Source organism: Chelonia mydas, chromosome 2 (assembly GCF_015237465.2).
Source record: "Chelonia mydas isolate rCheMyd1 chromosome 2, rCheMyd1.pri.v2, whole genome shotgun sequence".
In the NCBI taxonomy this organism is placed as follows: Eukaryota; Metazoa; Chordata; order Testudines; family Cheloniidae; genus Chelonia; species Chelonia mydas.
Window position 1 is genome coordinate 137,205,552 of NC_057850.1, and position 15,198 is coordinate 137,220,749.

The 15,198-nt window shown below is 54.0% G+C and overlaps 2 protein-coding genes across 2 annotated transcripts; both read left to right on the forward strand.

Moving 5' to 3' along the window:
• Positions 1-680: 680 nt before the first annotated feature.
• LOC122464281 lies at positions 681-2,697 on the forward strand. Its single transcript, XM_043538830.1, has 4 exons — positions 681-859; positions 1,426-1,654; positions 2,013-2,144; positions 2,587-2,697. Exons 1-4 carry the CDS (start codon positions 681-683, stop codon positions 2,695-2,697), a joined length of 651 nt encoding a protein of 216 aa, XP_043394765.1.
• A 409-nt stretch (positions 2,698-3,106) lies between these two features.
• On the forward strand, positions 3,107-14,532 carry LOC119565641 (maestro heat-like repeat-containing protein family member 7). The gene is made up of 6 exons (XM_043540260.1): positions 3,107-3,202; positions 3,708-3,830; positions 4,578-4,682; positions 5,139-5,273; positions 5,997-6,091; positions 8,680-14,532. The coding sequence occupies exons 1-5, from the start codon at positions 3,170-3,172 to the stop codon at positions 6,000-6,002; spliced, it is 402 nt and encodes a 133-aa protein (XP_043396195.1). The 5' UTR covers positions 3,107-3,169; the 3' UTR covers positions 6,003-6,091; positions 8,680-14,532.
• Positions 14,533-15,198: the final 666 nt, after the last annotated feature.

Genomic DNA, 15,198 nt, shown 5'->3' on the forward strand with positions numbered 1-15,198 from the left:
TCAGAGGCTTCCCTGTTCTTCTTGGGAAGGAGCAGTAATGGGGGGGAATCTCCCCCCATGAGACTAGATTTACTAACACAGCCCCCTGCAGCCCTTCACTCTGGGCCTGGGCAGCATGTTTCTTGCAGGGTGTTCTTCAGCGCCATCTCCAGCATGGTGAAAATAGCCCAGCAATGGGGCTCCCAGCCCTTCCCTTGTAGGAGACTGTTCCCCAGGCTGAGTCTCTTGGGGGTCAGACCCTGTCAGCTGCTGAACACCCACAACTCCAATCAGTGGGAACTGAGGGGGCTCATGCCTCATATGATTTGGTCCTTGTGAAGTTTAGCTGGGGATGAGATCCCAGGGCAAGCTCAGACTCCTTCCCGGGTTCTGGTCTTTCTCTAGCCAGGGAGTGTGTGTGGCCTCGAGTGGAGGAGGGAGCTGCTTATCCAAACATACTGAAAACCCCACGGCCCTGAAAGGATGAGACTCCCCCGGTGTCACAGTGCCTCAGTGAGGAGGGGGAGCTTTGGGAGCAGCCTGTGCTGTGCGCTGCTGCCAGTGTGTGTAGATTGCCATCCCTGTGCCCCATGGTGGGGCGTGCAGTGAGGGGGAGGAGAGGTGGGGGCGGAGAAGACAGGCCTGTTAGTGAGAGGCTGCCTTGACCCCAGACTCACGGCTGCTCCCCACTCAGTTCCAGGATGGAGAGGCTGAAGCAGATGCTGGGGAGGAAGGTGCCAGAGCCAGTAGGAAGCAGCTACCGGCTTCCCCAGGAGGAGAGCGGCCCCTGTCCCCGCTGGCAGGGAAGCAGCTTGTGGCCAGGCCAAGTGGTGGACGTGCCTGGCATTCTGGAGGAGGAAGACACCAGCTCCCAGAGCAGGCCCTGAGGCACCTTCTGGGCCAAAATGGAGGTGGCCCAGGTGCAGCTGTGCAGGAGGGAGCCAGGACAGGGTGGGAGCCGGGCAAGGCAGCTCTGGGGCTTCCTCTCCAGGAAGCAGAGGAGCCAGGAGCCCAGTGCCAGGGCCCAGCAGGAGCCATGCCCCTGTCTGGCCACTAAAGAGCCCCCAGCCTGCCTAGGACAGGAGATGGGCAATCCCTGCTCTAGCACCAGCAGCTCCACCTACTCCCGAGGGGCCAGCAGCACCTCAGAGGCGTGTGAGAGCCCTGAGGCTGAAGGCTCCCCCAGTGCAGGTGAGGGGAGACCCAAGGGAAAGGGAGAAGGACTCGGGCGGGGATAGGGGTGGGGGGCTAGTAACACCCTGTGCCCATTGGTTCGCCAAGGTGTCTGGTCTCAGTTATGTGAGCCCCACTGACACCAGTGGGCATTCTGGGCGGAGTCGGGGGAGCTCCAGCCTCCCGGGCCCCTAATGTTGATGGGGGGGGGGGGGACTGACTGCCATGGGACCCTGAGGTTGATAGGGATGTGGGCGTTTCTGGGACGGGCAGGGTGGGGCCCGCTCTGCCCTGGGGTTCCTTACAGAGGAGGGGGGCACATTATCCCTTCTCTCTCCACTTCACCCCGTCCTTCCCCTCGGCAGCAGCCGGAGTCACCCTCTCTCCTTCTCTGCCTGGTGCAGGGACCTGCAGTGTCCAGCTGGAGGACGAGGAGGAGGATGTGTCCCCAGAGGAAGCTGCCATCAGGGTCATCCAGCAGCATCTCCAGGGCAGAGCTGAGGTACAAAAATCCCCCAGCTGAGCTGGCGACAAGTCTGTCCTGCCCCTTGTTCCATCCCCACCCCCAGCAGGGGGGTCTTGTCCCAGAGAAGCCATAAACCCCTAAAGGGGGGCACTTCTCCCATGTTATCTGGGATCCCCCAAAGAGGGGTGTTTGTCTCACACAGGCCAGGGTCTCCTCCCCCCACAGACATTGTCCCAGTTACAAACCCTGCTTTTGCAGGAAGACACTGTGGATTCGGGAAGGGGGAGCTTTTCCTGTCCAGCCCCATGGAGGACCTGGGCCCTGGAGCCAGTTTGGGTGGGGCAGGCAGGTCCCTATCTAACAGGCTCTCTCTCTCCCCCAATCACACTCCTAGCGGGTGCAGGACAGGGCCAAGCAGCTCCGCTTCCTGCACGCTATCCCCACTCTGTGCTTCTCCGCACAAAAGCAGGGACAGGACACCCTGGAGCCGCACTGCTCCAAAGCGGCCCTCATGGGGAGCATTGCGGTGAGTGAGACCCCGTGCCCAGCCCCTGGGGGGAGGGAGCCAGACATGGGACGAAGAGAGGCCTCCCCTGGGCTTGGGAGGGGGTGGGGAGATGGTGGGGCTGGAGGGGGCAGCAGAGGACAGGGATTCCTGGGGCTGAGGATTGGGGAGCAGAGAAGTGGGAAATTCTGGCACTGATCCAGAGCTGGCAGTGGGGGAATTGTAGGGCCGGAGGGGCAATTGAGCCTGAGGGGAGGGAGGAATTGGGGCATCCCAGCTGGAGAGAGGGAGGGAGGGGAGTAAGTTCAATGGGTGGGAGGAATGGGGGGGCCCAGCTGGATCGGGGGGAGGGGGATTACGCTGGCTGTGTCTGCAGTGCACTTTGGCCTCCTCCCTGGGAAGCCCCTGTGGGTCAGCGGGGCCTGAATCTCACCCGCTGTTTTGTCTCCTTTGGGTCTCCCAGGAGCTGATTGAAGACCTTCCCCTGGAGTCTGAGCCAAGCTCCATCCTCTCCAGCTCTATGGCCACGGTTTGCCACCTCAGGTACCAGAATCCTCCCGTCCAGCTGCCCTAATCCAGGTGCTGTTCAGGCCCAGACTCACAGATCCTCCCCCTCTTAGGTCACCCCCAATAGTGACTGTTCTCATCCTCTGGCCAAGGAGGCGGAACGTTCCCTCTTTCCTGGCTGGGTGGTTGATTTTACTCCAGTGATGTTACAGTGGCCTTAGGGAGAGGATCATTTGGGGGCGTATAACAGGAGCAGCAGGGTCCAGTGGTGAGATCAGGGGAACGAGCCCTATTCCAGCGCTGCCACTGGCTGGCTCTGTGACTTCAGCCAGGTCACTGTGCTCCTTGGCACCTTCGTTTCCATTTTTGCTGGCCTGTGCCTATTTCCCTCATGTTTCATGTCCATGGTGGTACCAGCGTCACTCTGGTACTGCAGAGTCTAATACAGGCTCCTCTCTCCTGCCAGCAAACTGAAGCAGCCTCTGGAGCTGGAGCTGGAATCAGGCCTCCTGCAAGCTGTCCTGTACAGCATTTTTACCATGTGTCCAGAGAAGGACACCGCTCACTTCCGGGTAGGTCACCATCCTCCTTCTCTGTCCCAGCAGCAGGAGCAGCCTGTGGTCCCTGCTCCCTTGGTTTGATGGAGCTGCTGAGAATAGGGGAGGAGTGAGCAGAGCTGGGAACAGGCCCAGAGGTTAACAAAATGGGAGGGAGGACCCCTTCCCCCCAGAAGAGATAGTGTTACCCGTCTTTGGCAGATCCTCTCCTTCCCTCCTCATTCTGTGCTTTGCTGCCTGGACTCTGTCCTTGCGCCTCGCTCCCATCCATTGCAGTTTGGATGTTCAATTCCCTGCTGGGTACTAGGCCCTGTACAGAGAACTGCTAAGGGCAAGGATTGAAGAGCCAGCTGACATCCAGCCCTGAACTCTTGCTAAGTGTCCCTGGGGAGATGTGAATGGGAGAGGCCAGGATGTGTCTTTGGAGTCTTGTCAGGGCTCCCCAGAGAATCCTCCTAATCATCCCCTGTCCGGTGTAGCCCCAGATCCCATGACTGATGGGTGCTCCCTCCTCTTGCAGGCTCTGCCCAAGGCCTATGCAGATAACTTGGACATCATGCTGAGGACATCATGCCTGGACATCATGCTGAGGAGCCTGCTGATGGAAATGCCCACCACGGACAAGCTGGAGCACCTCTTGGAGGTGAGCACAATGGCGTGGTCCGGGGGGAGTTTCCCCTTAACCCCATAGGAGGGCTGCAAAGGAGAGACTGAAAGAGCCACATTTCCATTGCGTCCTCCCAGCTGGGACCCAGCAGGCCAGACTGCCAGAGCTGTCAGTGAAGTGCAATGTTGGGGCCCTTCCGCCTTTGGGGGGAAAGAGGGAAAGAGCTGGGACTGAAAGCCAGAGCTCTGCATAGTTCTGTTAAGCACTAACAGTGGGCACCAGGCCTGGCTGGGGACTGAGAGACTGAAAGTCCTGTGAGATCCAGGACATGGGCCTCTGAGAAAAGTCACTGGCTCCTTTATAGGGAGACCCTGAGTACAGGAAGATCCTCAGGGAATCCGCTCTTCTGTCCTACGGACACTGCAGTGCCCAGAGGGATTGTCCTCACAGCGACTCCCTCCATCCCATCAAATCCTTTGCATCTGGGGAGGGGCCAGGACATGTGCCTTGATCCTGATGTGCTGTTCATGGATCAGGGGTTCAGAAAGGATGGACCAGCCCCAAAACCGAACATCGTCCCAGTCTGGAGAGACAATGACAGCTTTTGCCCAGCAGGACCTGGGCAGCGCCCTGGGTGGAAGAACCCCTTTTAAAGTTCTGCGATCAGCCAGTCAGCTATTCCACCCTGAGCACAATGTCTCAGCCCCATGGGGAGGGGGAGAGGCTCGTTTGTAGAGCGTGTGCACCTGCCTCCTGACCCTCACCTGCCTCCTTCTCCCACAGAACGTCAATTTCCGGATGCACTCCAGAGAGAAGCAGAAGAAAGCCAGGGCCATACAGAGCAGCACTGCCCTGCTGCGATTCGCTACCTGCCTCCTGGGATTTGATGTAAGTGACCTTTGACCCCAGCATCCCGCACAGCCAGGGCTGGCTCTGACAGGCTGTTGGATGAGCAGCTGCAGGGGTTCTAGATTGAGAGGGCCCCTGTGGGGAGGCAGAGTCAGAACTGGGAATCAACTAGGCTTGAGTCAAGTTCCTCTTCTCCTGGCTAAGTGGTTCCCCCTGGGTCCATAGGGGACTGTGCTCCAGAACCCACTGGCTGGCAGATTCGTGTCTGGCCTCTTGTTATTCTGGAGCAGCTGGGGAGCAAGTCCTCATAGAGGGTGGTTGCCCTGGTCCCTGTGCTCCAAGCTCCCTTGGGGGCAGAGAGAATGAGGGTGCTAGCTCTAGCTCTTCTCCCGGGGCCTCCTAGAGATGGAGTTGAAGAGAGACTCCTGGCCCAGGGCAGATGGAGAGCTGAAGGTAGAATGGTGATGGATTCCCCTCTCCTCCTCCTTCCATCAGAACTCATCTGACTTCCCCAAGGTGGGCTACCTTGTGGCACAGCTGGGTCTGTATATCACTGACCCAGCAGATGACATCAGCCGGCAAGCCAGGGGGGAATTTACTTACTCTACCAGCTACTGCTGCGGAAGAGGGGTAAGAAACACAGCTGGGCAATGGGACCCTACAGAAACAAGCCCCTCGGAGACTTAACTCCAGCTGGACACTGGAACTCCTATAGAACTAAGGCTTCTTGTTTTAGACCAACTGGAGCTGGGCAGAGGGACCCCAATAGAAACAAGGCCCCTCCTTTGAGACTCTCTCTGCTGGGTAATGGGAACCTAGAGAAAGAAGCCCCCTCCTCTGAGAGTGACCCCAGCTTAGATGCTGATTCTTTCTCTTCCCCGCTCCCTGAATTAGGGAGATGAGTGTGAAAGTGCCAGGGAAATTGGCTGTTTTATCTCAGAGCCCAGCTCTGTCCCCCACCCCAGGGAAATCAGCCCATCCATGGAGCTGCCAGCTGGTGAGGGGACAGGAATGGAGCTACTGAGACACATGGAGAGAGGTGAAGTCAGGGGCAGGAGCAGGGACCACAGGGGAAGGACACAAAGCTTGTAGGATGTCACCAGTTGGGTACCTAGGGCCAGATCCTGACTTCAGTGGAAGTGGGGGTTCCCAGAACACACAGACAGTAAGGGTCACTGTGATGAATGGAACAACCCCCCCTACTAAAACACCTGGTGGGGACCTTGCGATTCCATTGGGGCATGGATGCTGCAAAGGCCCCAGCCTGTGTGCACCCAGCAGTGGGAACAGAAGGAGACAGGCACTGAAACCAGAATGCCAAACCTCACAGATGTGTGTGTCTTTCTCTCCCAGGGCTGAACATCAGAGATGCCAAGGAGCTGTGGTGCCGGGACGGGCTCCAGGACATAAAGCGCTTTGGCTACAGGAATATGGCCAGGGTGGGGGAGGTAAGGACTCTCAGCTGGTGCATTGCCGCAGCTCAGGTGCAGAGCTGTGTCTCCCCCTGCAGTAGCTGTGTCATGGATGCAGGACAAGAGCCTGCTACTTATTTCCAGCTGACTGTTCAGCTGCGAAAGGCTGAGGATCCTGGGTTTGTGTGTGTTACATGGATCCATTGCTAAGTGGCATAAAAGGAATCCCCTGAGGGGGTTGAGTTAATGGAGGATTGTATCTCAAGGGATCTGGCTCTGCTCACTGTGGTGAATCCTGCTCCAGAAAGAGCTATGAGAGGTCCTAGTGCCTGTGACCTCTTACTGAAGGGGGTTCCCTGGGCCATGGGTCCGCAAAGGTCCTCGTGGGGAATTGGCATTCTTGGCTGCAGCAGTACTCTGACGCTCCTGTGAGCCATAAGAGGGATTTGGAGCCTGATTCTGGGCAATTGCCAAGGGGTCTCGTGCTGTTAGTTTTAGGTCTTCTGAGAGATCTTCTCAGAAGGCCGGAGAAGATCCTTCCTGCAGGCGGCACTGCTGGCCATCCACAACCCCCGGCTGGGCTGGTCCTAGCCTTCTCCATCATGGGGGAAGCCGGCCAGCTGATAGGGGATGAGATAACCAGGGAAGGATTGATCTAGCTTTGGGATGGGACCCAGGGCCTTTCAGCTCCAGGCCATGGAAAGTCACTGCTATCCCATCCCCATTTGCTGACCTGGGAGAAAGGAGACGAATGAATCATGGCAGGTGCTATTTTTAGGTGCCAGCTTGTTCCCTGAGCAGCTCAAAGCAGTTCAGACCCAGCTCTCTAGCAAGGCTTTTTCATAACAGGCATCACATCAACAGGACAAGCTGCCATTGCTCATGCTAGGGGCTGGAACTCCCCTAGTGATCTCTGCGAGCCTTTCTTGCCCCTCAGGGCCTCAGGCCGGTTCCTAGTGGTCTAGTGTCCACATCATCCAAACCACCATCCAGAGCTGCCCCATCACGGGCAGCCTTAGAGGCCAAGGGTTGAAAGGGCCATGAAGACTAACCAGGCTGGGCTCAGGCACATGGGCCAGGGAAAGCTCGCCCTGCTGCTGGCTGGGCTGGGCCTGCTCTGGGAGAACTGGAGGATTCAGTCAGCAGAGGCTGCCCATGTGGCCCATTCACCAGAGCCACCGTCCATGGCTTCACCATAAGGACGGGGGGTCACTTGGGGAAAGGTGTCAACTTCCTCTCACCCAACTTTCCTGCTGCCAAAAGCCTCCCAGCCCCTCATCTGGAGAGGGAGGGGGTGGCTGAGAGGATTCTGGGGAGCTGGGCTGCTTCCCCGGGTGGGTTTGGAAGTAGAACACCTGTCACGGGGGGACTGAGAGGCATAGGGGAGGAGTTCACTCTGCAATGGTGGGAGTGGGGTTGGAGGTCACTAGAGAGGAGGCAAGACTTCATCTCGGGGGTTGGGTGGGAGTATCTGTCCCTCAGATGTGGGGAAGGGCTGGGTGGAAATTTTGTTGGCTCACATACTCATACCTCCAGCAGCTCACTTTCCCTGCTGCAGGTACCGCTGTGTCTCACTGTACATGGCTGAGTGAAACCCTCTCCCTTCTGGGTGTGGAGGGCCCTTCCCTCTGCTCCTGAATCCCCTTTGTCTGGGGCATGAGGTTCTCCTCACCCTCCGTTTTCTTGTCCTTGTCCTCTCTGCCATTGCCCCTTCTCCCATGCCAAGCTCTCCCTGCCCAGCCTGATGCAGAGGGGCCTGCATGTCAGGGCCAGGGCCCATGTTCCCCAGTGGAGCACAGAAAGCTTCACATTGGAGCAGAGGGAATGGCCGAGCTCCGCATCTGCAGCACTCCCAGACCTGGGGCTGCTGTGGCAGGGCCCCTCTGTCCCTCCCCCATGCCAAGGGGACACAGGAGGAATCTACCCTCAGGGAGCCAGAGCTAGAATGCCACCTCCCTCTCACCATCACGCTCATCCCAACCTTCCTGGGGCTAGGGCCGGGCCAGATACTGTCCCTGCCCCATGCCCAGAGGCCAGTTTAGGAAGCATCAGGCTGACAGGGCTGTGGGGATGGCCCAGCCCAGGAACAACAACAAATGAGAACGTCCGTAGAACCAGGGTTTATCATCAATAACCACTGCAGTCTGGGGGTGGTGGCCTGATGTGGTCACTGCTCAGATGTTCCCATGGCCCGTGTCACCCATGAGTTAGTGAATGTCTGACCCATCCCCCACCCAGGGTCCAATCCACCCACATGGTATCTAAACCCTTCCCAGCCAGGAATGAAAATCCCCACAAGCACTCTGGGGCAGGGAAGGGTCCTCCCCATCTGACAGGTGGGGCCTCAGACACAGAGCAAGGGCTGTGGTCCTGGGCCTCACAATCCTGGGTGTAGATCTGGGAACTGGACTGGGTCCCAGGCTAGTGCCTTCCTGCCAGTGCCTTCACTCTCTGCCCTTTATTCTCCTCTCCTGCTAGGGGGTCTCTTGAGTGTGAAATGAACAGGAGCTAGGGATGGTGAGGAGCTCCTGGCACCTAGCCAGGGTGGGAGCTTCCCTTGGCCTGGATCACAGCCCAGGGACAGAGACATCTTTGTCATCCTGCTGTCCTTCTATTATTCCTAGGAAGAGAGTCCCCAGATGAGGATGCGTGGGACTTGAACCCAGGTCTCTAGGGCTCCAGGTGGGCAGTGCCTGGGAGTACCCACAAGTCATCTGGGCAACAAGGCAGACCCCTGCCCTGATGCTGAGACAGTGTCCATCTTGTTCCTGGTTCCTGCCTGCGTACACCGCCCTGCCCTGCCTCCCCTCCGGTTCCTGGCTGTTGACTCTGTCTTCACCCTCGGCTCTGGTCTCTCGCTGCTGATCTTGGCGTGACCCTTGGCTCTCAATGTGGGCTACCAACTCTGGCTCAGCATTGTCAGTCCCCTACTCTAGCCTTACTCCAGCCCCACCACTGACCTGCTCCAGCCTTGCCTCCTCCTCCTGATCCTTCCCAAGCCCTCGGACTCTGACTACCTGGCTTCGACCTTCTTCCTGTATCTGGACTCTGGCTTGGTATCGACTTGGCTTATCTTTGGACTCTGACCACCCAGCTTCAATTTCTGGCCTGCACCTGGACTCTGGCTCCGGTTCTGATTCTGGTTTGTCTACAGACTCTGATCTCGGTTTTGACCCGGTGTGTCCCTGGATCGTGATTCTAGCACCATTCTTAGCCTAGGCATAATCCTATGCCTAGCTACTACCTAAGCTCCAAGCACTAGACGTAATTATCGGAGGCAGCATGTGATACCTGGTGGTGCAACTGTTTGCAGAAAAGCAGGCTTCCCGGAAGTAAGTGGCCTGTACACAAAAGGGGACACATCACACCAAGTGTGAACACTGGCCTCGCTATCTGAGCCTGTGGTGCCCCTACCAGAGTGGTTCAATGGAGACTGAAAATGTAGGGGTTTCCTTAACCAGCCTCCGCCCCTGGACCTACTCTTCCATTCTTGGCTCTGACACCCGACCATAAATAATCCTGATTACCATAAATAATCCTAGTATTTATGTGGACATCTTTGAAAGAAAGGCGGACATATTGCCTCTGCACTGAGACTATGACTGCCCTATAGACCTACAACCTTGGCCGAAAGTTGCCTTTGGCCGTATTTACGCAATGTCCGAACCAAAACTAGTGGCTCTCCTGTGTACAGCCATGAAAACCGGTCCAAAGGGTTTATTCACTAGTAAGCATTTCCTACAGGTGCCCCAGCTGACTCTACCCCTCTGTGTAGATTACCAGCGCCTGAACAAAGTGACAGTTTGGAACCATTACCCCCTGCTCTTAATCCCAGAATTGTTGGATCACATGAAACCTGCACAGGTATTCATCAAACTAGACCTCCAAGGACTCACAATCTAACCCTCATTTGGGTGCGGGACAAATGGAAGACAGATTTCAAAACACGTTATGGACACTTTAACTGTCTGGTAATGCCATTGGGACTGACTAATGGTCCCATGACCTTGCAACACTTCATCAGTGATGTATGTGGGGACATTCTGGATCAATACTTTGTCATCTATTTAGATGACATACTTCTCTTTTTGGAGAACTCAGAGCAGCATGTGCCCCACAACAGACCCCAGAGAGGTTGTGGCAGCATGGTCTCTATACAAAATTGGAAAAGCGAACCTTCAGCCAACTCTCCACAGAGTTTTTGGGGTATATCTTCTCCCCAGAAGGAGTTAAGATTGATCCAAATAAGGTGGAAGTCATTCCCAACTGGGAGGAAGCTTGAAGTACTCAAGAAGAGCAGTGCTTTCTAGGCTTCCCCAGTTTTACTGCTGCTTTGGCCCAGGCTTCTCAGAGTGAATAACCGACATGATAGCTCTCCTCCACAAGACTGCCACATTTGTTTGGTCTCTCAAGGCCCAACAAGCCCTCAAACAGCTCAAAATTGCCTTCACCGCTTGCACCTATTCTGGCACGCCCCAATCCAATTGGCGCATTCATCATGGAAGTTGACACATCTAAAATAACAATCAGGGCCATGCTCGCTCAGCACCTACTGGGCAACTCCCATCTTTTCATGTGCTGTATATTTATACCTGCCTACTGTTTTTTTTTTTTCATTCCATTCATCTGATGAAGTGGGTTCTAGCCCATGAGAGCTTATGCCCAAATAAATTTGTTAGTCTCTAAGGTGCCACAAGGACTCCTCATTGTTTTTGCTCATACAGAGTAACATGGCTACCCCTCTGAAACCTGCACCCCTGTGCATTCCACTCCTGGAGGCTCACCCCACGGACCAAAACTAGGAGATCATTGATAATTAGTTGCTTCTGATTAAATCCTCATTTGAAGACTGGTGTCAGTAGCTGAAGGGGACTTGATACCCAGCACAAGTTTTGTACTGATCACAAAAGGCTCCAGTATCTGCACAAAGCCAAAGTACTGAATCATGAACAATTCAGCTAGACCTTATTCTTCTCCTGCTTCAATTTCAAGATTACTTAACTTCCCACCCCGAACTAAGAATGGCCAGGCCGACGCCCCATCCCCTAATGCAGAATATAACCAAGAAGAGAGAAAGCTAGTCAGAAACAGCCCTTCATCCTCAAGCCCTACAATGTGCTTAACACTACCATACCTCAAGCTCTAATTAATTCCCGCTGGCCAGGGAATGGGGGATCCCTCTGGACAATCAGGAGCTGAGAATGAGAAACAACATTCCCTGTGGGACACGATAACATTTACTGAGGGCAATCTGTATGTTCTGCCAGGATGTCCCCGGTTGAAGGTTCTACATCTGAACTGGGACAGCTCCCTAGCAGGGCACTTTAGATGCCTCAAAACCTCCTGCCTAACTTCCTGCTTCGTTTGGTGGTGCCGGATGTGGGCTGAAATTCAAACTGATGTTGACTCATGTGACTTCTGCACTTGCACCAAGACACCACACACCAAATATCTTGGCACCTCATGCCTCTGGAGACCCTGCCCCAGCCATGGGCAGCCAGTGCCATGGATTTCATTGCAGAACTCCCTGAATCAAATGGCCGCACGGTGGAACTGACTATCATAGAACAACTGACCAAGATGGCACGCTCCATCCCCGAAACCGTGTACCTGTGGCTGAGAGGACAGATCAGCTCCAAATTTGCAAACCAAAATGCCAGCAACACCTTTTTTTGCTAGCTATAGATTTCCCCCTGATTTCATCCCACACTACCAATGGCCTCTCCGAACTTCAAGGCTAGCGATTTGGTTCAACGAATCCATCACATTCAAGTGGGCACCTCAAGGACACTAGGAAGGACTTCAAATAATATGCGGCCTGCCAATGACAGAACGGGCCAGTCTTTTCAGAAGGGAAACTATTTGCTGAAGGGAGGTACTGAGCCCTTGGCACTCACCGAATTCCTAAGCCCCATGTGTGGCAGCAGTTCCTGCCTCCTCCCCCTTCCTTGACCTTCTGATCCCATCCTCCTCTCCTGGCTGTAGTGGAGCAAACTCTGGGTTCCTTCCCCTGTGGCACAATCCATGCCCAGAGTATCCGAGCCCCATGAAGTCAATGGCACTATCCTCTCCTCACCTCCTGGGGAGGAGAGGACACTACTACCCCCATTTTACAGATAGGGAATGAAGGCAATAAAGTGACCTCTCCAAGGTCACACCTACAAACATGGGGTAGATCTGGGAACTGGACTGGGTTCTATTCTAGTGCCCTCCCCACAGGGGCAGCTTCACTTCCTGCCCTTCATTCACCCCTCCCCTCTTGGCCTTTCTTCGATGGGGTCTCTGAACAGGAAATGAGCAGGAGCTTCCTCCCCTCTCTGTCTTCCAGGATCTGGTCTTGCCTCCTACATCAATGCAGCCTGCAGCTGGCCCAGCTTGCGGCACAATGACCTCAACCTGTCAAACCGAGACGTCCTGGCTCTCAGTGATGCTTAGATGGAAAACCACACCCCCTTCACGGAGGTAGGAACCACTCACTCATCTGGGTGATTGTGGCTCTTGGGACAAAGATCAGGCTGAGAGCATCCCTTATCTCTGGATCCCAGCCCTGGGACTGAGACGTTGTTCTCATTGTACTGTGTTGATTCTATTCCTAGGAAAAGCATCCCCAAAGGAGGTGTAAGAAACTTCACTCTATTGCCTGCAAGAAGCTTCAGCCACCTACACAGGTAGAGGTCACTGTCTTTCATACAATGTCACCATTGCGCTCACCCCCACCATTAGATACTTTTCCTATGGGAATCTCACTAGAACAGGGGGGAAATCTCTTCTTCTCTTAGAATGTGTCTGCTCAGTTAATCCACCCTCATTTTAGCTGCTTTGTTTATCCGAGATTAACGGTATCTTTTGAAAACCCTTAGTGTGTGGGGGTGGGGTGGAGCAGGGGAGACTGAAGCTCCAGCAGATTCCCCTGAAGAACACCACCCTGTCTTTCTGTGGTCAGGCTAGGGTTCACCGTCCATTGTGGCGGTGAAGACTGGATGGGAGCTGCTGGATTGGCCTTGATATGCCATGTCCTTGTGTGGATGAGGGACCTACATCACAGAAATGGCCAGGAATGGGCTGAACAACATACATTGATAAGCAAGTAAAACCCTGGCCACATATAGACATGACAGACATTGATAGGGATTGAACCAGAATCCTTCAGAACAAGCCCCTCTCACTCAAGCTAAAGGGGTCACTCTAGGAGCCTAGGAGAGCTACTGGGTGAGTCTGATGAAATGAATAGAAAGGGGAGCCAGAGCTGAAGTTGATGAGCCCTTCGCAGTAGCAGGAAGATGCTGCGGGAAGGTGTGTCAGTAAGATGGGAGTGGGAGAGGAGGGGATGACTGAGGTGGAGATGTTTGCAAGGGAGATGTTTGCATAGGGAGCTTTGCATGTGAGAAGGAGACGTCTGAGCTGGACATGGAAAAAGTCAGCCAGAGCCAGACTTGGGGAAGTGAGGAAGACAGCACCAGGAGAGGAAGATCATCTCAGCAGCTGCAGTTTGGGTGGCTGGCAAGGGGAGGAGAAGTCACCAGAACATGATCCGGGATCTTCTCAGTAGGAAGAGCCTGGATACACTGTCAAAGAGATCAGCCCCATTTTAACAGAGTGAGGAACAGAGATGGAGTGGTGAAGAGTTTCCCAAGACCTAAAAAGGAGGCTGATTGCAACTCTGTTCTGATTCTAAGTCCTGTGCTTGGACCACACTCCAGTGTAACCATCTGTAAATTAATGTCCCACCTGAACAACAACCAGCACTGCCGCTGTCTGTCCTGGAGCAGAAAACTGAGAATCTTGCAGGAGCTTCCTCAGGTCAGTGTCAACCAAGAGTCTGTCTGACGCATTTGACGCCTCTTAGAAACGGCTGCTCCATGTAAGGGCATGGGGGTTGCAAAAACCCTCCGATGCACAGAGCTCTGACTATCAAGGTATGACATTATTGATATGAACTGTGACCATACAGATCATTGCTGCAATCAAGGTCCTACAGTTGCACCAAATCTTGTACAAAGGAGGTCAAGTAAGGTGTCTATAGAAAGGTTGTAATTTGCTGGTTATGATTATGCTATCTGTATGTGTGTATCATTTTTGTATTTGAAGTTATGAATATTTGTTATGTACTTGTATCTCAATATATTTGATTCTAAGTAGCCTCAGTGAAGCATTTGGTCAGCTCTTTGAGAAAGGACTATTCTGAGTAAGTGCCCTGGAAGGCCCTTATAAAAGGCTCTGGAAGCTCCTCCATTTTGTCTTCAGCTGGCTGAAGAGATGGCCTCTCCACCCCCAAGAGATACCTGAAAGAAACTGCAACAAAGGTCTGTACCTACAGGGGTGTGAGTGATTGCTGGACCCAAGCTATAAACCACAATGTTGATCTGAAAAGGATTGGGCCCAGATTAGGAAGGAGTCTAGTCTGTGAAAGAAGCTTATTGGGACATCTCTGAGGGTGAGATTTACCTGTATTCAGTTTCATACTGTATTAGGCTTAGACTTGCGTGTTTTGTTTTATTTTGCTTGGTAACTTTGTTCTGTCTGTTATTACTTGGAACCACTTAAATCCTACTTTTTATACTTAATAAAATCACTTTTAATTATTAATTAACCCAGAGTAAGAAATTAATACCTAGGGGAGCAAACAAACAGCTGTGCATATCTCTCAATCAGTGTTATAGAGCGTGGACAATTTATGAGTTTACGCTGTATAAGCTTTATACAGAGTAAAATGGATTTATTTGGGGTTTTGGCTCCCAGAAAGACTGATTCCTGGGTGCTGGGAAAGTCTCTGTTAACTAAGAAGCTCCTGAGCTGAGTGGATCTCAGTTTCAGTGAACTGCAGGGGGACATGGCCCAACTTCTTGATCTGTGATGTAGTTAATTGGAGTGTCTTACTCAGCAAGACAGGAATGGAGGGAAGCCATCTCTGGCAGGGAAGTTTGTTCTCAGTGGTATCCCAGCACATCTAGTGACAGTCTTGAGGGAGTTTCTGTGACTGAACCCATCACACAAGGCTTGTGTTCTGTCACTAGAGTCCTGATGGCAGAGACCAGACGGTTGCCCCTGGGGCTGGGCCATGGTGCTCTGCACTGAGGAACCAGTCCGGATCATTCTCTGCAGACTGATGGGATCTGAAATCGTTTGCAGCCCCTGCTGTTGCT